We start from the raw sequence: 25935 nt of genomic DNA, 5'->3' as shown, positions 1-25935 counted from the left end.
CATTACAAAACCATTAGATCTCTATAGTTATATGTACATAATTATATATATATATAGTATATTATATATGTGCGAGTTTGAACTGGAGCCAATGACCAAGGTTACCCTAATACCATATTATCTGCTACAAGAGGCCCATGTCAGATGAGAAGAGTATGATGGAGGAGGTTGCTATAGTCGTTTCTGCTGCGAGAATTACTAAGGACGGTATTGGAGACATACGGGGGAAGAGCGGTGCGAGCCTGGGTGGATGTCCTATAGAGCAGGTAAAGACTAAACATGTCATGGTGTGGTGGGCCAGACAGGGAACAGAAGGGAGGTACAAGAGAACAGGCCAAAAGAGGTAGTAGTAGTCACCAGAGGACGGCAAAACACCTGGAACAGTCACCGGGGGACATGGCGAGGCGGATGGTAGACATGTTGACTTACAACACTTTCTATGACCACCACAGATAAACCAAAATAATAATATGCATGTCCAGATGGTTAGGGGGCTGTTAATGGTGTTTTACATATTTAAGCTTAAAAGGGGTCTTCAGAGGTCATAATTAGGACTTAGGTTTAAGTGACTCTCCACCCTAGCACGGAAAAGTGACTATCATAGTGTCACCTTATCTGGTGCCCTCAGATTGCCTCAATCATCGAGACTGGCATTCCAATTCTCCTGCATTCAACATAGTGACCACTGGTGAGCGGTGGCTAGTCTGACCCATACTCCTACACCCCAGGAGAGGCAGAGGGGTCATGGCTCAGACATACCACCAGTCCCCATGTTACCCTAGCAGCCTATTGAATGCAGAAGAGCAGGTCACATTGGAGGAGTCAGCGGGAGGCATATGAAGGGGCACCGTAAGTGGACTACACGCGACAGCTACATAGCCATTTTTCAGTGCCAGGGTGGTCTTCATTTTAAAACTGTTCCTTGGTCCTTCTGCTCTATCAGCGGTAGGTAAACAATGGACGTCCCGGCAGACCTTCCGTCCGAAACGGTGCCATGTCGTGAAGCAGGCAATGTCTGCAAATGGATAACAGGACACCACGGCACACAAAACCGCCAACAGCTGAGAACCACAGGACAATAGATTGCCATTTGCTGACCATTACAGACCTCAGAAGACCCCAGGGTATTCCTAAGGAGCATTTTTCATACACGCTAGACTTTGAGGCAAATCTGTGGCCAAATTGGAGGGTTTAAAATCTGCGTCAATTCCACACTGACTTTTTCCTGTAAAGAGTGGAAGATAATTGTTATCATCAGATCTTCTCTATTACCCCATCGATGTTTCACTCACAAATCCAGACAGAAGGTCCACAAGTGCAAGTGTCCATGTGATCACACCATCATTGTATGCAAGTTCCTAAGGTATCACCATTATCTAATACCTTGGTTGCCATCAATGGACAGGAACAATCTTCAGGGACTAAATCCCTGAAGACAACTAGGGCAGATCTCCGCTGTAAGGAGTCTTCATCTATCAGGATGTAAGCACGAAGGTTTCCATTCACTGACAGCAAATGGGCATTGGAACAATGGTGAAGACTGAAAAAGTACATTAGAAACCTGCTATACTTTTATTAATTTTAATTAAGCATTAAAAAAAAAAAAAAAACCCTCAAAATGAAATCTGGGCCTCTTGGGGCTTCAGAGCCATAAATCTCATGTTTGGGGTGGGGGTGGGGGGGTATACAAAAGATTAGGTTTAGGGGATTGGTAAGACGGAACATAAGGTCTAGACCACTGTCATAACGCCTGGTGCCTCCTAGTTGTTGGACAGTTTTCTCGAACTTCGGACGTAGCCAGAGTTGACTCTTCTGAGCTTATTATAAACTAATGCTGGGTTCAGGTTACCAAAATGTAAAGTGAACAAGATTCTTCATTTTTGCACAATATCCTCATGCTCTAATAGATGACGCCCCAAGTGGAATAAATAGAGGTGCCGTGACCTAGAACAGGGCTACTCAGGCCTCACAAAACAAGCCAAGGTGATGCCAAGCCCTCACTGTCTGAAGGGGGAGTTTGTGCCAAAATCAAAAAGATTGCTCAATTTTATTTCATAACTCGTAAACTCTGCGTCACGTTAACACTAGTGATTACAGCGATGTGTCACTTACTAGGCTGTGTGCTGTAGTTCTTGTCACTACTGCTGTTAAAACACTGCTTTATAATTAGATTTAGATTGTGAGCCCCAATGGGTACTCTGATGATAATCTCTGTCATATAATGACGCTACATGAGCACTGCATAATTAATAATAGGACTAGTAACCCTATTGCCATGTAGTCCTCCAAATTTGAGCTCTATACAACTCCACCCCCACCACCGAGTGTATACAGTGTATAGGCAGAAAACTGTCAGTGGTGTGGGTGGGGTTATGCAGGCTCAGCATTCAAAGAACTGCTAGATCTGCATCAAAACTGCAGCAAGCAGCCCAATAAGGGACATTGCTGGAATCAGAGCCTCAACGTTACCATAACGTGAATATAGATTGCTTTAATTATCTTGCTATACCATTAAATACAGCAAGCAGAGACATATCACGTGAAGCTTTCCTACTCTGTAAAGCCACCTCCTCACCAGCTTAAGAAGCAGGCCAGAGATGGAGCACGAGAGGTCTATATGACTGATGGGCTCCCCCCTGGGTGGCTCTGGCCATCCTCCTACATAATGTACAGACATTACACTACAGTTCTAAGGAGTCTTTGGGGTGGAGAACTTTCTCTTGGTCTTTTGGGGGGAGGGGGGGGGGGTGACATTTACTGAAGTCATCATGGCCAGTAGTTCTAGGCCATTTTACACACTAACCTAAGTGATAATAAATGACACTGTATACAGCTATTTGTTTTTAAAGTAATAATGCTAAACAATTGCATATTGACAGTTGAAAGTGCTGGAGATTGGGAGAAATCTCATTTAGAGAGGACCACCCACCCCTATTTAAAGAGGACCAACCACCTGGATTTTCACGTATAAAATAAATCCAATGCTACACTGGCACCATCATGCTGATTCTAAACATGCCTTTAGTTGTGAGATTGGATGTATACTTTCTGAAATATAGGCAAGTAACGTTTGTGAAATGCACTATTATTTGATGAGAGGTGCAATGAATTATCTAATAGGTGGGTCGGGTTTTGCTAGTTATTCCCTCCCCTGTCTGCCTGCCTGTCCTTCCTCCCCCTGTAATAACAGACAGGGGGAGGAAGGACAGGCAGGCAGACAGAGGCGGGAATAAAACCCGACCCACCCATTAGATATCCTGTAGCTGCTATCAAAGAAGGCCTAAGACACACGGCATGAAAACATCGCATTCCACTCGGACCAATATTAGCCTGTGTGTCAGCACACATGAGCGATTATTTTCTCGGTCCGATCGGGGCTGAGAAAATAATCGCAGCATGCTGCGACTGTAATGCGATTCTGTTTTCTCTCGCACCCATTCAAGTCTATGGGGCGAGAGAAAGATCGCACTGCACTCGCGGTACACCGGTGTACCGTGAGTGCAGGGCGAGAAACGTAATAGTCGGCTACGGAGGAGAGAGGGATTTAAATCCAACCCTCCCCTCCTCCGTGCAGGCCCGCCCCGCCTCCCACAGCTGAGGTCCGATCGCATGATCGGACCTCAGTCGCAGGGACACTCGCATAACACACGGTTCTGCTCTTCTGCCAGCATGAGCCGAGTGTCATGCGAGGATCGCATTAGTCCCCGTGTGGCCCCCGACTTAGTGCATTTCATAAATTTTACTTGCCTGTATTTCATAAAGTATACATCTGATCTCACAGCTAAAGGTATGAATAGAATCAGCCTGATAGTGCTAGTATAGCACTGGCTTTACTTTATATATGTAAATCCTGCTGGATGGTCCTCTTTAAATAGGAGTGGCTGTCTAGAAATGAGTGCGGTGGCCTTGAGGCTCTTCCATAGTTTGTGTTTGGCCTCAATTATCTCCAAGGCCTATATAATCTGTATAATAAAACATACATGCTAATTTTATATAATCAGCAGAGCCTTGTATATTAGTGGGAATCTGTAGCGAAGATCAACCACCCATGCTGCATATTATGGGCATGCAGTTGTCTGAAATGTCCATCAACACCTTTATATCGTTTATCTGTTGCTGCATTATAAGTGATTAGTGTTTTCATTCTTATACAAATACAGTGGAACCTCAGTTAACGAGTAACCCAGTTTGCGAGTATTTCGCTATACGATCAAAGCTTGCTGTAAATTTGTAACTCCGTTTATGAGCAAGCTTTGCCGTACGAGCAAATACTCACCGCACACACTTCCGGTTCCATACATCCACCGCACTCTGACCGGCTCTTGCAGTCCGCACAAACAGACACACATATTATGCTCACCTTACCTTCCGTTCCCTGCCGGCCTCCTGGTTCTTGTAGTCTGCCAGTACAGGATGTGTATAGGGTAACTATCATGACGATGGAGGAACTTCCGCTGTCAGACGCTTCTCAAAGGCAGCGCGCTGACCAATCAGAGGCAAGCGTCTCCTGCCTTTCACGTCAGCGCACTGGCAGCGGAAGCTCCGACATCGGTCGCGATGGTTACCAGATACACATCCTCTACCGGCGAACTACAAGAACCGGGAGGCCGGCGAAGGAACGGTGAGCATAATATGTGTGTGCGTGCGTGGAATGGCACAATAGGGGACCAGGATGGGACATTTAACAAGTTGTGGAACGAATTGTCTGCATTCCAATGATTTCCTATGGGAAATCTTGCTTTGCTAGATGAGTAACTTGGTTTACAAGCACAGTCCCAGAACGGATTGTTCTCATTAACCAAGGTTCCACTGTAAAACATTAAGACTCTGGACATGACAGACATGCCTCTGCGTCCCAAGGTCGTCTCCATACCCCGCAGCCGCCCAACGTCATGAGGCAGGGAGTTGATAACTGCTGTCATGCCCAGGGCGACAAATGTAAAAGCTTATTAATAGGGAATGCAGCAACAAATAGAAGATATAAAATGGATGGATTTACATTTTACATGTGGTTTTGGGAGAAGGGAGGTTTATCTTCTTAACAGATCCCCTTTAAATGGAGGTGCCATTCAGCTCATATTTACTAAAAGGTTAGAACGGGAGAAAGTAAATGCTTGCTCTGGTTTTAAACTCCTAACATTCACAGTCTAGGTATGGGCTACGATGTCTGGACTGGATGTTGGTCTTCGGAGCCAAACTCAGCTGCCTCATGGGCATATAGGTCAGGAGCAGTGGCCAGTCTGTAACACCCAGTCCACCCTTAGATCATGAATGTTGGAAGTGCCATTATCGCCGCCCTTACCAATACCATCCAGGTGTTTCCAGTGTCCCCCGCCGGTCTCTGTATCCTTTCGCTTTTATAAATGGATATGTGACCTCTGCAGTGGACACCGGTGAGGTCACCTCTGCAGTGATCTTATGTCCATACTGGAAGTTATCCCTAGAGACAAGAATACAGAGAACGGTCACAGGTCTGGTAAGGTGAAGATTTCTACCATTCTAAGCTTTGGGCTGGACAATTGTTTAGGTGACAACTAGACCAGAAGATACGTACATCATAGTCATTAGCACACAAGTATCCAATAACCGGCCCGGATGACCCGACTACTCCTCCTTGGCATCTGAGCAGGCAGATCTCCATTCCCATGCGTCCTAAGCCAAAGGAAACACAAATACAGTGTTGTGATGGTACAGGGGAGGCGGCTGAAAGACACAGCAAAGAGAAGGTTAATAGCGGCTCGCTGTGTCGGGGGCACCGGGCACAGCCAGCGAGGAGGGCTCTCACAATAAGGAAGAGGACCTAATTAAAAACCTTCTTTAATAATCGATTTAGAAGTGCATCAAAAGTCATCAACGATATATTTGTTTCCATGTGTAATACAAAACATACTGCAGCATCTATACATAAACCTTTAGTCTATAAATACAGAGATATATACATGGCAGACATAGAAAGAGGAACAAGCGTCAGACTGGAAATAAATTATCAGTTAAACTGGCAAAAATCACAAATTAACAAAATTTCATTTAAAATGTTCTCGTTTAATCATTTGTTTCATGTTCACATAATGGTCACCGACCGGTTCTGCTCTAGGTCCAGATGCAATGCATATTGTAGAAAAGAGAGCACTTTTATTGAATAACCTATGTACCTTGGGGTCTACAAACCTCTGCATAACATGGAGACACACAGCATGCCTACAGCCCTGGCGAGCAGGGGCCGCCTCCAGCCCAGCCTGGCCATTTGGTAACAAAATGCGAAAACTAAAAATTCTTCTAAAATATCTCTTTGTGCTAAAGTCAAATGTTATTAGCGACATGAAAGGACCTGTGTCTGTCAGCGCCATCATCATCATCATCATCATCGGAGCGGGTGTAGAAAAGTTCGGGCTAATAGGGACAAACACTCAATCCTTTGCCTTCACCATGTTCATAGATAATGTTATTACTGTTTAGCAGCTGCTTACTGTTAGAGGTGGGCGATGGGTGACATCCAGCGATGGGTGACGGCCGATCTGTGGGGTTGGGGGGCGGTGCTCCCGGGACAGTCCGTGTGGGCCGCGCTCGGCGGATCAATCGTCGTCGCCGTCGTCGGCCTCCTCCTGCTGCTGCTCGGAGGCGCGCTTGTCCCGCTGCTTCTCCTGGATCTTCTTCATCTCCTCGGCGTATTTGCAGAACGTGTGGCCGAATTTGGCCCACACTTTGTACGGGACGGTGATGGAGTTGCGGTACGTGGGCTTCACCTCGCTCACCCGCATGAACACCCCGTACTTATTGGAGCCGACATCGAAGAAAAAGCGCTTGTTGTCCACAGTTAAGGAAGTGCCCTCGGGTAACTCTGCGGGCTCCTCCTCCACGCCGTAGTCGTCGATCAGCTTGGCCAGGGCATCGCGGAACTCGATCAGTCCCTGCGCCGGCAGCGCGATGGTCTGCCCCTGTGTGGAGCCCAGGCCCGGGCCGCGGTTCACCGTCTGGCGGATCCGCAGGAAGCGGCCGCGCTGGTTCTCCTTCAGGTCCATATAGTACTTTCGGTTCTCCCGCACCAAGAACTCGCTCTTCAGCGCCCGCCGGGGCTCGTCCTGCGCCATGTCGGGGTTGCTGGGTCCAAGCTGCGCGTAGTGCTCGATAAAATCCCCCAGGTAGTCGCGGAATTCCACGGCCACCGACATGGACAGGGTCAGCCGGCTCTTATTGCCCCCAGCCCCGACCTCCGCTATCTTCAGGAAGCGGCCCTTCGCGTTCTGCTTAACGTCCAGGTAGAAGCGTTTGTTCTGAATGTCCACCCGCTTAGAGGCCAGCTCCTGGGTGTCGTGCTGCAGAGCCGAGCCCCCGATCCCTGAGGCGGGGTGTAGCGAGCTGCCACCGGAGCTCATCGCCGCTCCTCCCTGCTCGCTTCCACTGTCTCTATCCGCCATGATGCCGCCTGCCTTCTTCCCCTGTCCCTGCAACTCCCACAGACAGGACGCTGATCTCGCGAGAAGCGGAGGCAGGCGGCGCTGCGGCGGAGGGGGGCGCGCAACTTCCCGGAAAGTTGTCGCTGCCTGTGTAGCTACAGTGCACGATTGTGAGGGGCGACCGGCGGCCCCGTGCGTGCCCGCTTCATAGAGCCTGGGTAACCCCGTATGGGTGCCCGCTTCATAGAGCCTGGTAGCCCTGTATGGGTGCCCGCTTAATAGAGCCTGGTAGCCTCGTATGGGTGCCCGCTTCTCAGAGCCTGGTAGCCCTGTATGGATGCCTGCTTCACACAGCCTGGTAGCCTTGTATGGGTGCCCACTTCACACAGCCTGGTAGCCTTGTATGGGTGCCCACTTCACACAGCCTGGTAGCCTTGTATGGGTGCCCACTTCACACAGCCTGGTAGCCTTGTATGGGTGCCCACTTCTCAGAGCCTGTGTAGCCCTGTATGGGTGCCCGCTTTTCTCACAGCCTGGTAACCTTGTATGGATGCCCGCTTCTCAGAGCCTGTGTAGCCCTCTTTGGGTGCCCACTTATCACAGCCTGGTAACCTTGTATGGGTGCCTGTTACGAGGGGGACCCGGGGAAGCGTGCCAAGATGGGAAATGGACAGCTTCCGCCGGTCAAGGAATACTGTGCGGTGTAAGGGACCGCTGCTATGGTCAGGAAAGAGTGAGCGGGTTGCTGCTAGTGATCATCTGGAACGTCACAGACGATCTATGTACACCGGTCCGCCCTAACCCGTGAGGGTTGTATGGCTCGGGGCTTCTCGATCGGTGTACCTGTTGCACGGGGACGCACAGAGGTGCCTACACACGTGTGCCAGCGGGAGTCACAGGAATATGGCACGGGGGTAGCACAGAGGTGCCCACGCACGTGTGCTTCAGAAACCAAGTGAGTCCGACAGAGACTCGAGGAGCTCACCTGGGACAGGAACACAGCCTGCTAAACGGGATACTGCCGAAGCAGCAAGGCAGGGGAAGACCTGCAAACTAGGTGCTGCCTGAGCAGCAAGGGCAAAGCCCACAAAAGACAATAATGCCTAAGCAGTGGCATGGCAGCACACTGCCAGACATCCAAACATAGAAGGACAGTCGCACACCGCCATGATGGCAGGGGGAGCTTTTAAGGAGGTGTAGCTCCACCCAAGGGCGGGCGCGAGACGGGCGTGACCCAATCAGGGTTCGTGACGTCCTGGCCCAGCCAGTCAGGATTCAGCACATCACCAGCCTCGTCATGGGGCCGTGTGATATCAGTGAGCGAATCAGAAGACGTCACGTGGAGCACATGCTCATCTTCCTGCCTCTGGGTCATAAAGGCGGGATCCTCGGTTTCACAATGTGCAGAGACAAGGGAAGTCTTGCTGCTTCCTTGAGCATCTATTCTTTGCACACTGCGCAACCTCCCAGAGCATCTGTGATGCTGAGCAGGAGAGCTTGTGGCAGGCAAGGGATGGGAGACCGCTCCATTCCTTGCAAGGGGAGAACCACTAGGTGTCACCCTTCTGCTAGGTCTCTGAGGAGGCAACTCCTGCAGACCGCGCAGTCTCCTAGACCTTTGGCGCTGCTGAGCAGGAGGGCTCGTGGCAGACAAGGAATGGGGGACCACCTCATTCCTTGCAACAGGAGAGCCACGACGTGTAACAGGTGCCCGCTTCACACAGCCTGGTAACCTTGAATGGGTGCCCACTTCTCACAGCCTGGTAACCTTGAATGGATGCCTGCTTCACACAGCCTGGTAGCCCCGTATGGGTGCCCTCTTTACAGAGCCTGGTAGCCCTGTATGGGTGCCCGCTTCACACAGCCTGTGTAGCCCTGTATGGGTCCCGCTTCAAAGAGCCTGGTAGCCTTGTATGGGTACAAACTTCACAGAGCCTGGTAGCCCTGTATGGACTCCTGCATCTGAGAGGCCAGTAGTGGCTGCAGCATATGGGCACTCGCCTCACAAGGGCCAGTAGTTTCCAGAATGTATGGACACCTGTCTAACAGGAGGCCAGCAGTGCCCACAATGTATGGGCGCCCATCTCACAGAGACTGGTAGTGCCCATGTTGTATGGATGCCTGCTTCTCAGAATCTAGTAGTGCCCACAATGTATGGGCGCCCATCTCATAGAGGTCAGTAGTGCCCACAATGTATGGGAACCCATTTCATAGAGGCCAGTAGTGCCCACAATGTATGGGCGCCCATCTCATAGAGGCCAGTAGTGTCCACAATGTATGGGCACCCATCTCATAGAGGCCAGTAGTGTCCACAATGTATGGGCACCCATCTCATAGAGGTCAGTAGTGCCCACAATGTATGGGCACCCATTTCATATTGGCCAGTAGTGCCCACAATGTATAGGCACCCATTTCATATTGGCCAGTAGTGCCCACAATGTATGGGCACCCATCTCATAAAGGCCAGTAGTGCCCACAATGTATGGGCACCCATCTCATAAAGGCCAGTAGTGCCCACAATGTATGGGCACCCATCTCATAAAGGCCAGTAGTGCCCACAATGTATGGGCACCCATCTCATAAAGGCCAGTAGTGCCCACAATGTATGGGCGCCCATCTCATAGAGGCCAGTAGTGCCCACAATGTATGGACGCCCATCTCACAGAGGCCGGTAGTGCCCACAATGTATGGGCGCACATCACACAGAGGCTAGTAGGGCCCACAATGTATGGACACCCAGTACACTGAGTTCGGTAATGCCCGCAGTGTGTGGACACCTGCTGTTCAGATGCTGGGTAGCCATATACGGGTGTTCCCCTCATAGTGGCTGGTAGCACTGTACAGGCACCTGGTTAAAGGGAATCTGTCACCAGGTTTTTGCTCCCCATTTGAGAGCAGCATAATGTAGAGACAGAGACACTGATTCCAGCCATGTGTCACTTACTGAGCTGTTTTCTGTCATTTTGATAAGATCAATGTTTTCTCTACTGCAGATCTAGCAGTTATACAGAGCTCTTGAGTATGCTGGACTACTTGGCAGCACGTCAAGTAGTCCTGTAATGATAATCTACTGCTGATTAAACAGGGATTTTATCAAAACTACACTAAGCAGCCCAGTAAGTGACACATCGCTGGAATCAGGATCTCTATGTCATGCTGCTCTCAGATTAGGTGGCAAAAACTTGGTAACAGATTCCCTTTAACACCTTCATCCCCCTGGCGATTTTCTGTTTTTCATTTTCCTATACTGGAAATGGGAAAAAAATTCCAAGTGCGGTGAAATTACAAAAAAAAAGTGCAGTTGCGCGGTTGTTTTGGGGATCTTTTATTTACTACGTTCAGTAAGGTAAAACTGACAGTATTATGCCTCACATCGGTACGAGTTTGTAGATACCAAAGATCTATAGCTTTACTTTTATCTAAGAGGTGAAACGTAATGCACAAGTTTGTCCAGAAATAATAAAAAAAGCTTTTGTTGCCCTATTCAGAGACCTGTAGCGTTCTCATTTTTCGAGACCCGTAGTCTCATTTTTTGGGATCTGGGGCTCAGTGACGGCTTATTTTTTGCGTCCTGAGCTGGCGATTTTAATTATACATTTTTTGTGTAGATCTGATATTTTGATCACCTTTTATTGCATTTTAATTCAATGTTGCGACAACCAAAATACATAATTTTGGCATTTGGAATTTTTTCATCGCTATGCAGTGTATCGAGCAGATTCATTGATTTTATATTTTGTTAGATCGGGCATCTCCGCGAGTGCAACAATACCAAATATGTCTTTTTTATGGTTTTATTTTCAGGTGGGTGATTTGAACTTGTTTTATTTTTTTTAAAACTTTTTTTTTTTTTATTGATTTTACTAGTCCTCTAGGAGACTTTATCACTGCAGTGTCCGATCGCTTCTGGTGATGCTGCAGCATTGCTCTGATCATCAGAAATGCAGCGTTCCTGTGAGTGCGCTCTGTCGGCTCTCACAGGAATTACGTCATGGTAGCGTCGGGTCATCAGCTGGGCAGCACCATGCAATCCTGTGGCGGAGGAAGGTTGAACTAGGTGGACCTAGGTCTTTTTTCAACCTATATAACTACAAGTACTATCTAATACTCGCGTATTCATTCCGAATAGTGTGTGCAATGTAAGTCAATGGGGAAAAACTCGCAAAGCAAAGAGCAACCGAATGCCGTATTATTCGTGCGAGTAGCGAAAAGTGCGGAATTCGGGTTACTTGTTACATTGCAAGTTTTCCCCATTGACTTGCATTGCACACACTATTCTGAATGAATACGCGAGTATTAGACAGTACTCGTTATGAGTATAGCAAGTACGAATAGTTAGGTACTCGCTCAACTCTAAAGGGGTCTTTACACGCTGCGATATCACTAACGATATAGCGTCGGGGTAACAGTGTTTGTGACGCACATCCGGCGCCGTTGGTGACATCGCAGCGTGTGACAGCTAGGAGCGACGATCAACGATCGCAAAAATGTCAAATCGTTGACACGTCACTCCTTTTCATAATATCGTTGGTGGTGCATGCCGCTGGTTGTTCGTCGTTCCTGCGGCATCACACATCGCTATGTGTGACACTGCAGGAACGACAAACATCTCCTTATCTGCATCCACCGGTAATAAGGAAGGGAGGAGGTGGGCGGCATGTTCCGGCCGCTCATCTCCGCTCCTCCTCTGCTATTGGACGGCTGCCGTGTGACATCGCTGTGACGCCACAGGAACCGCCCCCTTAGAAAGGAGGCGGTTCGCCGGCCACAGCGACGTCGCAGGGAAGGTAAGTCCGTGTGACGAGTGTAAGCGATGTTGTGCGTCACGGGCAGCGATTTGCCCATGTCGCACAACCAACAGGGGCGGGTACGCTCGCTAGCGATATCGCAGCGTGTAAAGTGCCCTTAAGGCTCTGTACCGCAGTGTAAAGTCACTGCATGTGCGATTCAGAACGCAGCTGAAAAGCTGCGTTCTGAAAGTTTGGTGTCTGCAGAATTCCTGCAGAATTCGTGTGTTCTGGATGCTGCCCCCACCATAGACAGAGTGGTGAAAGCATCCAGAACACACAAAACAATTTGTTAGGGTGAACTCTTAACCAGAGATCACTAGTTGCCTACTGCCTGGCCGAATTGATATGGGCCAAGTGCATGAATAAAAGAATTCACACCAGACAGTCGGATATGAAATCTCTTCTTGGTCACAGTAAAGTTGGCACCAAACAGCCCAGTACAGAGCATGAGTCCTCTTTATATATGCTAGGGGCGTACACAAGTTTGGATATGCCCATTTAGTGGGACAGTTCATGGGCTAGCCAATGGGGAGATCTGTGTTGCTGTTGATGGGCGGGTCAATGACGTCATCGGATGGATCCATGGTGATGGGAGGGACGTCATCTGGAGGATCCATGCTGATGGTGCGGTCTGTGATGTCATCGGGGGCCATCTTGGCTTTCTCTGAAGAGTGACTGGCTTATGTATAGAGAATTGATTTAATTGAACACACTTCTCACAGTGCTCTATGTCCAGAGGTTAATTAAGCATTTAATCTTATGGCTCTCCTCAACAAATTGACATGTTACTTTTTAGAACGCAGCGTTTTGACAGCATGCAGAACGCTGCATTCTAAAAAGCAACGTGCGGTTGGAATTTGCACAATCTATATAGATTGTGCTGGGGACACAGGACGCATGCTTTTACGCTGCAGTGCAGAACGCAGCGTAAAAGCATGTAATTACGCAACGTGCGCACGGCCTAATTGAGATACCTGGAGTAGTCCTGTGGGTGGTCCTATTCATTGATTGACAGCTGTCTCTGCATGCACAGTCATACAAGACTCATCAATCACTGAGTAGGACCGCCCACTGGACTCATACAATCACCAAGGGGATCAATTAATAAAAGATAAATTTTGCTGAAACTTTAAAAAAAAAAAAAAAAAAAAAAATGTCTTTTGTCTGCTCTATAACATCTGGCCTGCAGACCAGAGACCACTTTCAACATGAGCGGGTCTCTCTATGGCTATGTGCGCACGCTGAGTATTTGGTGCAGAAATTTCTGCACCAAATCTGCATCTCTTTATAGAAAAAAAAAAAAAAGTTTTTCCAGAGTTTTTTGCTGAAATAATTGACATGCTGCAGATTTATTTCTTCAAATTTACATGGAAAAAAGCAACATGTACACAAAACATCAGGAGTCTCATGGACTTTGCATGCAGTTGGGTGACAAAACTGCACTAAAAATGCATCAGAAATATGATTAAAAAATCACTTTGTGTACATATCTCATTTCTGGTCATAAAAATATTATTATTATTATTAATAAAAAAATGTAATATGAAACCCATATTCCCCTCCCCCATTCCTTTTTTTTCTTTTCTTTTTTTCTTTTATAGATTAGAAAACTATATAAAGAAAAAATTAGGGACCACGTATCAAAAAAAGAGGCCAGAGTTATATCAATATTTCAAACGGGAGGAAAAAAAAAAGCTCCTAAAATTGTATATCAAACTGGAAAATGTGCCTGGTCATGAACACAGGAAAATGGCTTTCCTTCCATGGATTAATGTGAACACACCCTAAAATTAGCTGCAAATTCAAGGAGTGCACAGGATGCATATTTGCTGTAGATTACCACACAACATTTTCCAGTGACAGAACCTGCAGAGTAAAGACCCTGTCACACACAGAGATAAATCTTTGGCAGATCTGTGGTTGCAGTGAAATCATGGACATATTGTTCTGATTGTCCACAATTTCACTGCAACCACAGATCTGCTGCAGATTTATCTTTGTGTGTAAAGTGGCCTTTAGGCTATGTGCGCACGCTGAGTTTTTGGTGCAGAAATTTTCTGCATCAAAATCTGCACCTTGTGGCAGAAAAATGCACTAAAATTACATGCGTTTTTTTTTTTGGTGCGTGTTTGTGCCATGATTTTTTGAGTGAAGTCAATGACTGGAAGGGTTAAACAAATGTAGCAAAAAAAAAAACCACACCAACAATTGATATGCTGCAGATTTTTTTTTTTCTCCACCAAATCTGCAATGAAAAAATAAACAACTTGTGCACAACACTTCAGACTTCTCATTGACTTTACTGGCATAAGGATAGATGTGCATTTTTGTCACACTAGTGCACCAAAAAAAGCACAGCGCGTGTGCACAGCCTAAGGCCTCCTTCACACGTCTGTGTCGCCGGTACGTGTTTGGTCCGTTTCCTCACGTGCTGGAGACACGGGCACACGTAGACCCATTAAAATCAATTCGTCTGTGCTCACGTGAGTGTTTTGCCATGGACCGTGTGGAGCATACGTGTGCCCATGTGTTCCACACGTAGACATGTCCGGTTTCTCCGGCATCATGGGTGCCACACGGACCGCACACATGGGATCCGTGTGACACGCCCTGGAGAAAATACACGTGTCTGTGAATTAGAAGGAATTTCTATACTCACCTTCTCCAGCATTGCTGTCTCTGCCGCTGCTGGCACTTGCTTCCAACCCCCGCTCATTACGCTCATCACATATTCACTCTACTGTGGGCCGGATGCTGCAGCAGCTAGGAGTGGGCAGGACTGAAGATCAGCATCACGGACAGCAACGCCAGGGACAGGTAAGCAGAAAATTCCTGTTCTCCGTGTGTTATCACAGATCGCATACGGAGAACACACGGAGGGCAATATGGACCTTTGACACATCCGTGAAAAACGTGCGTGATTTTCACGGACATGTGATAGAGGCCTAATACAGTACAAGAAGGTTAGAATGTCAAAAATCTTATCTACACGTTGTGTTTACTTTCCACACATAAATTGGCATACAATGCAGATTTTCAGTTCTGAGGTAGTGCGATATTGCACTCCTGTGGCAAAGCTTCAAAGGAGTATCAATATGGTTGCGAGAAGAACCTTCAACAGGCCCCCCCCGGTTGCTGCAATAATAACCCACTTGGAACCTGTGCTGTGTCAGCACAGAGACTGAATACATGAAGTCCACTGATACTAAACACACTAAGGCCGGATTCAGACGTCCGTGTTTAATCAGGTATAAGTCACACGCATGGTTATGGTCATATGTGTGTCACACGTGTGACATCCATGTTTGCATACGTGTGACAGATACCGGAGAAAACACGGGTCTGTAAAATAAAAAGATTTTCCATATTTACCTGCTGTCTTCGGCTCTGCTGCCTCCCGCTCCTGACCGCCGCTCTTTATATTAATTGATTATTCACAGCACTAAGGACCTAGAAGCCGGAGCATCGCTGGGTACAGCACCCCCAAGGACAGCATCGCCGTGGACAGATGAGTATTCTGCAAGCACAGTGACATCCAGGAGGTCATTAGAGTTCTCAATGAACTCTGATGACATCCTGATGAACCCCGCAACATTCGCGCTACAGCTTCACGGGTTTATCAGCGTTCATTGGGAACTGTGAGGAGTCCCTGCGATGTTCCGGCTTCCAAGTTCTCAAAACACACACACACACACACACACACACAGCACATACACACACATAGCGCACATGCATGTATACAGTGAACACACACACACTCTGCTGTATACTCACCTGTCCCCAGCCATGCGATCCCCGGCACTGAAGTCCCCGCGGTGCTCCTGCTTCCAACTCCACAGGGCACTGAATATTTAGTGAGTATAATTAGCGGGGGTCAGGAGCGGGAGGCAACAGAGCCGGAGACAGCATCGCTGGATACAGGTGAATATTGAAAATCTTTATTTCACAGATAAGTGTTTTCTCCGGTACGTGTCACACTGATGTCACATGGATCACATCAGTGTGCGATCCATGTGACACCCGTGCTGCCGAAGAAAAAACAAACATCTCTCCGTGTGTGCATGCGGGGCCACGAGGGGTCACACGGTCCGTGTAAAAACACGGCTGTGTGAGTAACACCACAGAATAACATGGGTACGTGTGGCATCCGTGTTAAAAACGGATGTCACATGTACCTGAAACACGAACGTCTGAAACCAGCCTAATACGTAAGGCAGTTCAAAAAGTGCAAAAGGCATCCTACCACATCACGGTGTACCTTATTTAGGGGACTAGTGACTCTTCGCCATGTGCCGGACAGGCCTCAAATGACCTGGGGAGGAGATGGCAACCAGGCTTAATGAAACCTTTGGGAGAAAGTCGGCAGACAAGTGTGCACAGCCTGGTAGGGGGCCATACCAGCCAGTAAGTACTACAAAACGAAAGCTGTACACCTTAGGCCGGCTTCTCACTTGCGAGTTTCTCGCAGTAGTGCAATGCGAGAAAATCTCGCATTGCACTCGGACACATGTTTTTCAATGAATCAGCGCTCATCTGCGATTTTTTTTTTTTCTCACTCCAAATCGGACTGAGAAAAAAATCGCAGCAAGCTGCTATTTGAAGAGTTTCTCGTGCGAGTCTCTCCAATGCAACTCTATGGGAGCGTGAAAAAAAAGGATGTCACACGGACCGGCACTCACACCATCCTAGTGACATCCGTTTTTCTAAATACATTCATCGCATGTGTCACAAAGTACTGGAAATGAGTGAGGTCTCATAATGTCGGTCTATCTCTGTCAGTCGGTCTCTCCCTCTCGGTCTCTATTCTCTCTCTGTCGGTCTCTCTCTCTGTCCATGTCGGTCTATTCCTTTCCCCCCCTCTCATACTCACTGATCCCCGATCATCAGCGCGGCGCTGGACGGCGTTCACACTGCTTCGGCAGCTTCTCTTTTGAAAAAGCCGGCCGCTCATTATTCAATCTCGTATTCCCTGCTTTACCCGCCCACCGGCGCCTATGATTGGTTGCAGTCAGACACGCCCCCAAGATGAGTGACAGCTGTCTCACTGCAACCAATCACAGCTGCCGGTGGGCGGGTCTCTATCATGCAGTAAAATAAATAAATAATTTAAAAAAAAACAGCGTGCGGTCCCCCCCAATTTTAATATCAGCCAGGGTAAAGCCACACGGCTGAAGGCTGGTATTCTCAGGATGGGGAGCCCCACGTTATGGGGAGCCCCCCAGCCTAACAATAACAGCCAGCGGCTGTCCAGACTTGCCGTCCATTAGATGCGACAGTTCTGGGACTGTACCCAGCTCTTCCCATTTTGCCCTGGTGCGTTGGCAAACGGGGTAATAAGGAGTTAATGGCAGCAGCCCATAGCTGCAACTAAGTCCTAGATTAATCATTGCAGGCATCTATGAGACACCCCCAATGATTAACCGGTAATTTAAAGTTAATAAACACACACAGTGATAAAATCCTTTATTTGCATTAATAAACACGAACAAATACCCTCGTTCACCACTTTATTAAGCCCCAAAAACCCCTCCAGCTCCGGCGTAATCCACGGAGGTCCCGCGTCGCTTCCAGCTCTGCTACATGAAGGTGACAGGAGCTGCAGAAGAACACCGCCGCTCCTGGCAGCACCATGCAGCAACTGATGTAAGTATCGCGATCAGCGATGACGTCACTCAGGTAACTCGCGGCCACTGCTGGATCCTCCAACTGTGACAGCAAGTCGCTCGGGTGACAGCGATGAAGTCACAGGTGAATTGCGGTCTCGGGTGGAGGATCCAGCTAGCCGCGGGTAGCCTGAGTGACGGCAGCGCTAATCGCGCTGCTCACTTCAGTCACTCGGGATTAGCGGTCACCGATGAGGTCTTCACGGGTCACCGCTAATCAGGACGCGACACAGACAGAGCCGCGGTATGACAATGAAGTCGGGTGAAGTACATCCGACTTCAATCTGATCGTGCGGCTCTATCTGTGTCTGCTGTCAGCGACGATTCAGCTCTGCTGAATGGCAGATGACATAGAAAAAAGGGATCCCATACGCATCAAACACGCATTACACACGCTCTTCTAATCATTAAATCATTAAAAACATTTAATAAAATTAAAAAAGTTTTTTTCAGGAAAGTCAGACCGATTTTACGCGCATAAATGTGATTCCAGCCTTAAGCTGGGTTCACACATAGCGACAACGACATCGCTGTTACGTCACCATTTTCTGTGACGTAACAGCGACCTTGTAAGTCGCTGTTATGATCGCTGCTTAGCTGTCAAACACAGCGACGCAGCAGCGATCATAATGTTGCTACATGTGCAGAGAGCAGGGAGCCGCGCACACCGCTTAGCGCTGGCTCCTTGCTCTTCTAGCTACAGTACACATCGGGTTAATTAACCCGATGTGTACTGCAGCTACATGTCACAGTGCAGAGAGCAGGGAGCCGCGCACACTGCTTAGCGCTGGCTCCTTGCTCTCCTAGCTACAGTACACATAGGGTTAATTACCCGATGCGTACTGCAGCTACATGTGCACAGAGCAGGAGCCGGCACTAGCAGCAAGAGCGGCGGAGGCTGGTAACGAAGGTAAATATCGGGTAACCAGGGAAAGGTCTTCCATTGGTTACCCGATGTTTACAGTGGTTACAGCTTTCCGCAGCTGCCAGACGCCGGCTCCTGCTCCCTGCTCGCTTCATTTTGTCGCTCTCTCGCTGTCACACACAGCGATGTGTGCTTCACAGCGGGAGAGCGACGACGAAAAAATGAAGCAGGACATTCAGCAGCGAGCAACGACCTCACAGCAGGGGCCAGCTCATTGCTGGATGTCACACACAGCGACAGCGACGGGACGTCGCTGCAACGTCACAGAAAATGGTGACGTAGCAGCGACGTCGTCGTCGCTGTGTGTGACACCACCTTTAGTGTCACGGGGTCCTTCTCCCATATCACGCAATCAACAGAACAAGAGATGACGGTACAATCCAAAGAACATTTATTCCAAGCAAATCAAATGGTCCATAAGATAAGCCACAAAACAGGGTAAAATTGTACAGTAATGGCATAAATGTCCAGGGAATCAGTCACAATCCTCCAGCAGACCTTTTCCAGGCATATGGGGGTTCCTCACAGTCTCTCTGGCATGCTGGCCGCAGCCTCAGCTTTTCCCTGCCAGAGGATCAATCTTCTTCCTTCTAGTTCTCAAACAGATTCCCTCAATCTCCCAGATAAGCAAATATGTTACAGTAGGTGGACTCTAGGCCCACCTCCTGCCACACCCAGGGATGGAAGGGATGGAAGCGCCTCAAGAGGCTATAACCTTGCACTATAGGGGGTGATTACTTACAAACAATAGAAATGTACACAGAAGCAGTACAAATAATGGACAGTGAACCAGGCTAAAAATAGGAATCTGTACAGCAAGATACACCTCCTCCCATATCCCACCATCACAACCTCTCCCTCCTGAATAAGGGTGGTGTCACACACAGCGACGACGACGACAGCTGCGGTAAGCTGTAACCAGGGTAAACATCGGGTAACCAAGGGAAGACCTTTCCCTGGTTACCCGATATTTACCTTCGTTACCAGCGCCCGCCGCTCTCACGCTGCCTGTGCTGCTGGCTCCCTGCTCTCTGCACATGTAGCTGCAGTACACATTGGGTAATTAACCTGATGTGTACTGTAGCTAGGAGTGCAGGGAGCCAGCGCTAAGCAGTGTGCGCGGCTCCCTACACTCTGCACATGTAGCTGCAGTACACATCGGGTAATTAACCCGATATGTACTGTAGCTAGGAGTGCAGGGAGCCAGCGCTAAGCAGTGTGCGCGGCTCCCTGCTCTCTGCACATGTAGCACAGCGACGCGTGTCGTTATGATCGCTGCTGCTTCTGCTGTGTTTGACAGCTAAGCAGCGATCATAACAGCGACTTACTAGGTCGCTGTTACGTCACAGAAAATGGTGACGTAACAGCGACGTCGTTGTCGCCATGTGTGAACCCAGCTTAAGTGAGCATGCCATGAGGTCTACACAGACCTCTGGCCATCTCACTTAAGTCCATGTTACTCAGCTGTGGATAGTCTATCAACATTCTGGTGTTGGCTTCCATGCTTTCCTTTGTGTCCTCCTTCACGTAAACTGTGTTTTCTGCACCCACAAATCGGCATTGTAGATCTCCCACATCATTTCCTAGGAGAATATCTGCTGGCAGGCCGCTCATCACCCCAACCACGCATTGCTTGATCCTAAAGCCAAAGTCCAGATCTACAGTTGCCTTTGGGATATTCCTCCTTTGTCCTCCAGCCAATTCAATAACAATCCCTGGTCCATGATGTATTGCCTCTCGCCGAACCACTCGAGGATCAGCTATTGTGAGAAATGCCCCAGAGTCACAAAATGCAATGACTGTCCATCCAGCACAACTTCCTGTAAGTGCTTACTTTGATGGTGAGAGGAACTCGGGGCTGTGTCTCGCACCCCATAAACCCCTAGTGGCCGACCACGAGTGTCTGAGTCATTAGGCAAGTCAACTTGAGGCCTCTGCCACACTCACGTGCCTCCGGTACGTGTGTGCCTTTTTTTTTCCACGTACCGGAGACACAGGCCTACGTGGTCCTATGTATTGTTATTGTTTTGGACACACGTAAGTATTCAGGAACGGAACGTGTGTCCGTTCCGTACTTACGTGTCCGTTTTTTAAAACCGCTGACAAGTCCGTGTTGCTCCGACAGTACGGGTGTCACACAGCCCGCACCCGTACCACACGGATGTAGTGTGGATGCGGGCCCGTGTGACACGCGCCGGAGAAAGACACGTGTCAGTGTAAAAATAATAAAAACACATACTCACCTCCACCATACCTGCAGTCTCTGCCACGGCTGTCACCTGCATCCGTCCCCCAGTGAATTTGAACAACGCTTCTTCTTCACTGGGGGCCGGAAGCAGCGTCAGCGGGGCATGGCCTGTGCCGGACACTGTCATTCAGCACCACAGACAGCGCCGGATGATGCAGGTAAGGCGGGGCTTTTCGTTCTCCGTGTGTTATTACGTATAACACACGGAGAACACGTACGTGCCATAAACACGGCACACGGGGACCAAACCACCCCTTTAACACGTATGTAACAAAAATGTTACGTTTTGTCACGTAAGTATGGCAGAGGCCTGAAGGAGTGAGAACTCTTCCCACCTTGTATTCAGCTGTAGAGAACCAACAGGTCGATTTGGTGCAAAGTCATTCCTCAATCGACCAGCAGGGCAAGTGTTTTGCAAATGCCCAGGCTGCCCACATCGATAACATCTCCTCTGCGTCGGACTCCTTCTAATGTGCATTCTGGAGAAGGCAGTAGGAGAACCTGGTGACAAAGGCCGAAGTCCATACACTCCAACAGGGGCATCTAAGGTGCAGGGGTCAGTGGTACACTCCGGTGGTGGTGGTAACTCTTCCTCAGGCAGGGTGGAATACACAAAATGCACCGGACGAGATGGAGGTGCGTGGGAGTCCCTCCGAGTCCTTGCAGGACAACTGAATTGCAGGTGACCAGATTGCCCGCACCCATAACATCTCTCTGTGATTCCCCCAGGGCGTGGCCGGAACTGTTGGGGCCCAGGATTGTGGGCCGTGGTTGTCATCAACCTGTGGCTGGTTGAAAGGGGGGCAGATATAACTGGAGAGGGCCGGGGAGCAGGAGCAGGCTGTGTCTTATTGTCCAGAAGCCCCCTCCATTGCGGTCGGATAGTAAGGGCCTCATCAGCCAGGGCAGCAGCTCTATCCAAGGTGCATGGTGTGCGCTCTCTGACCCATTCCCGTATTTCTGAAGGACACTTGTAAAGAAATTGTTCTATAAGAAATACCTGTATAATGTCTTCCACAGTGAAGGCGTCTTCCGCTTCCAGCCATCTCCAACATGCCTGGGACATCTTATGGGCATACATCCTAAATGTTCCGCCCGTGGTGCATGGGAGGTCTCGGAACTGTGCCCTATGTGAGTCTGGGGTGATGTCATGGTAATCCAGGATAGTCCGCTTTACAATGTTGTAATCCCGGTTCTGCTGGGAGTCAATGGTGCGATAAGCCTCCGCCAGCCTTCCGTTCAGGAGTCCCACTAACAAACGCACTCAGCCAGAGTGGGACACCTCCATCGTGACTTACTGCTGCTCAAAGTCCTTGAAGAACCCTTCCACATCTCCGGAAGCCTCATCAAAGGGCTTGAAGTCTGCCCGGGTGATCCGCACAGGCTCCCGAATCGCTGGGTTTACGCTCCAACTCACATTATTCTCTGTTGGACTCCGTTGCTTCTTGTCTCCTCTGTGCTCAGCGAGCAGCCTGCTCCTTATATTCCTGAGATACCCCGGGGCCAAGAGCTGCCATCTCTTCTTTGAACCACACCACCCACTGGCTTTTTGGGGCAGGGATCCCCATCCCCAGTGTTTGTCCGTCAAACATCTGGGAGGAGGTGGACTGGCTCTCACCCACAAGTAGATCAATTAAGGCTTCTTTACTCAGTCCCTGATCTTTGGCTCTCTCCTTTAGGCCTCTTTCACACGTCCGTGCCGCCGGTACGTGTTTGGTCAGTTTTCTCATGTACCGGAGACACGGGCACACGTAGACCCATTAAAATCAATGGGTCTGCGTTCACGTGCGTATTCTGCCATGGACCGTGTGGAGCATACGTGTGCCCATGTGCTCCACACGTAGACATGTTCATTTTTCTCCGGCATCACGGGTGTCACACGGAACGCAAACAGGTCACACGTAACACAAACGGACGACATGGATGTGTTCCGTGTGACACGCACCGGAGAAAACACATGTGTCTGCGAGAAAAAGAACCCTTTACTCACCTTCTCCAGCCCTGCAGTCTCTGCCGCTGCTGGCACTTACTTCCGACCGCCACTCATTATGCTCATTGCATATTCACTTCACTACGGCCGGAAGCAGCAGCAGTGGGGAGTTGGCGGGACCGGAGACCGAAGATCAGCACCACGGACAGAGAAGCCAGGGACAGGTGAGTAGAAAGCTCCAGTTCTCCGTGTGTTATCACGGAGAACACACGTGTGCCATACACATGGCTCACCGAGGGCAGTACGCACCTTTTGACACGTCTGTGAAAAACTTGCGTGATTTTCACGGACGTGTGAAAGAGGCCTTAGACTGGAAGCAGTCCAGTTTCTGTACTCACTCTGTTGGTGGATCTCCTTTAGGCTGTGCTCTGTTGATCCTACTGCTGCCACCAGTTGTCACGGGTCTTTCTCCCATATCACGCAATCAACAGAGCGAGAGATGGCGGTACAATACAAAGAACATTTATTCCAAGCAAATCAAATGGTCCATAACATAAGCCACAAAACAGAGGGTAAAATTGTCCAGTAATGGCATAAATGTCCAGGAAATCAGTCACAATCCTCCAGTAGTCCTTTTCCAGGCAAATGGGGGTTTCTCACAGTCTCTCTGGCATGCTGGCCGCAGCCTCAGCTTTTCCCTGCTAGAGGATCAATCTTCCTTCTAGTTCTCAAACAGACTCCCTCAATCTCCCAGGTAAGCAAATATGTTACAGTAGGTGGACTCTAGGCCCACCTCCTCCCACACCCAGGGACGGAAGTGCCTCAAGAGGCTATAGCCTTGCACTATAGGGGGTGATTACTTACAAACAATAGAAATGTACACAGAAGCAGTACAAATAATGGACAGTGAACCAAGCTAAAATTAGGAATCTGTACAGCAAGATACACCTCCTCCCATATCCCACCATCACACTCAGGTCTCCTTGACACATCCGTGTTTCTTGTACGCGTGACTTCCGGTTTCACACGGACACATGTAGACCCATTAAAATCAATGGGCCTGTGCACACGTCCTTGTTTTCACAAGAACTGTATATCTGTGTTCTCCACACGACAACTTGTCAGTTTTTCTCCAGTAGCACGGATTTCACTCACTGATGTGATCTGTGTGACGCCTACTGGAGACAACATGGGTCACATAAAAATAAAGACTTTGTATACCTGCCTGTGTCTAGCGCTGCTGTCTTCCACGCTGCTGTTACTTCAGGGCCCGCTCATTGCATATTCACTGCACTCATTGAGGACCCAGAGGTAACAACAGCATCAGAGACAGGCACGTATACCAGTTCATGCTGTTTGTGTGCTATCCAGATGTCACACAGATAGCACAGGGACAGCACAAAGAACACACACACACACCTACACCACGGACTCTGAAACTTGTGTGTTTTACTCGGACGTGTGAGGGAGGCCTTAAAGGGACTCTGTAACCAGGTTTTTGCTCCCCCATCTGAGAGCAGCATAATGTAGAGCTACAAACCCCGATTCCAGTGATGTGTCACTTACTGAGCTGTTTGCTGTCATTTTGCTAAAATCAATGTTTTCTCTGCTGCAGATCTAGCTGTTAGGGTACGCTCACACGAGCGTATAAATCAGACGTGTGCAATGCGAGAAATCTTGAATTGCACTCGGCCCCATGTTAGACAATACTGCAGCTCAGATCAGCGATTTTTTTTTCTCAGCCCTAAACGGACTGAGGAAAACATCGCAGCATGCTGTGATTTTCTGCGAGAGCCGTATCACTCGCACCCATTCAAGTGAATGGGTGCAAGAAAAACATCGGACTGAACTCGGATGTTATCCCAGTCCAGTGCGATATATGCACAGGCTGACAATGAAGGAGATGGGGGATTAACCACTCCCTCTTCTCCGCAGCGCCCACTCAGCTTCAAAGTTATGACCTGATTGCAAGATCCGTCCACAGTCACATGACACTCAGCTCAGGCTCGCAGCAGAGCCTATGCCGGGGGTCATTAGCATATCGCATCCATTGCTCTCGCATCGGATGCCATACGCTAATGCAGGGTTCCCCAACTCCAGTCCTCAAGGGCCGCCAACAGTGCATGTTTTCAGGATTTCCTTAGCATTGCATGGGTATTGGAATCATCAACTGTGCAGGTGATTAAATTATCACATGTGCAATACTAAGGAAATCCTGAAAACATGCACTGTTGGCGGCCCTTGAGGACTGGAATTGGGGACCCATGCGCTAATGTGTCTGCAGCCTTATACAGAGCTCATGAATATGCTGGACTACCTGCAGCACGCTGAGTAGTCCTCGATAATCTACTGCTGATTAAGGGCTCATGCGCACATTGCGTTTTTTTTTCGTTTCTGCTGCGTTTTGAGCAGCAGCGTCACATTGTCAAAATTCATGCGTTCTGCTTAACCAGCAAAGTCTATGAAAATCATGCAATATCCGTGCGCCCGATGCTTTTTTAAACGCAGCGCTTTGATTGTCAAAAATTTGGCAAAATCTCTGCGTTTAAAAAAGCAGCATGTCAATTCTTTTGAGTTTGGCAGCATTTTACACCCATTGAAATTAATAAGTTGTAGAAAAACGCTACCAAAATGCACTGCATTTTTGTTGTGATCCGCATGTTTTTTGACATAACAAACACAGGTCTTTCGGTCTCTCTCTCACTCTGACGATGTCGGTCTCTCCCTCCCACCCCCTCTCTCATACTCACCGATCTACGATCACTGGCGCTGCGCTGCACAGCGTTCACACTGTGGCAGCTTCTCCTCTTTTGAAAATGCCGGCCGCTCATTATTCAATCTCGTATTCCCTGCTTCCCCCGCCCACCGGCTCCTATGATTGTTTGCAGTCAGACACCCCCAACCCACGCTGAGTGACAGCTGTCTCACTGCAAGCAATCACAGCCGCCGGTGGGCGCGTCTATGTCGTGCAGTAAAAAAAATAAA

General features: G+C 48.8%; 1 protein-coding gene across 1 annotated transcript; it reads right to left on the bottom strand.

Moving 5' to 3' along the window:
- Nucleotides 1-5801: 5801 nt before the first annotated feature.
- PURA (purine rich element binding protein A) lies at nucleotides 5802-7464 on the bottom strand. The gene has a single exon (XM_075344462.1). The coding sequence runs from the start codon at nucleotides 7413-7415 to the stop codon at nucleotides 6573-6575; it is 843 nt and encodes a 280-aa protein (XP_075200577.1). The 5' UTR covers nucleotides 7416-7464; the 3' UTR covers nucleotides 5802-6572.
- Nucleotides 7465-25935: the final 18471 nt, after the last annotated feature.

The sequence above is a fragment of the Anomaloglossus baeobatrachus genome, chromosome 4 (genome assembly GCF_048569485.1).
Source record: "Anomaloglossus baeobatrachus isolate aAnoBae1 chromosome 4, aAnoBae1.hap1, whole genome shotgun sequence".
Taxonomy (NCBI): Eukaryota; Metazoa; Chordata; class Amphibia; order Anura; family Aromobatidae; genus Anomaloglossus; species Anomaloglossus baeobatrachus.
The sequence above is the reverse complement of the archived record's forward strand: the minus strand, read 5'-3'. Positions and strand labels throughout refer to the sequence as shown.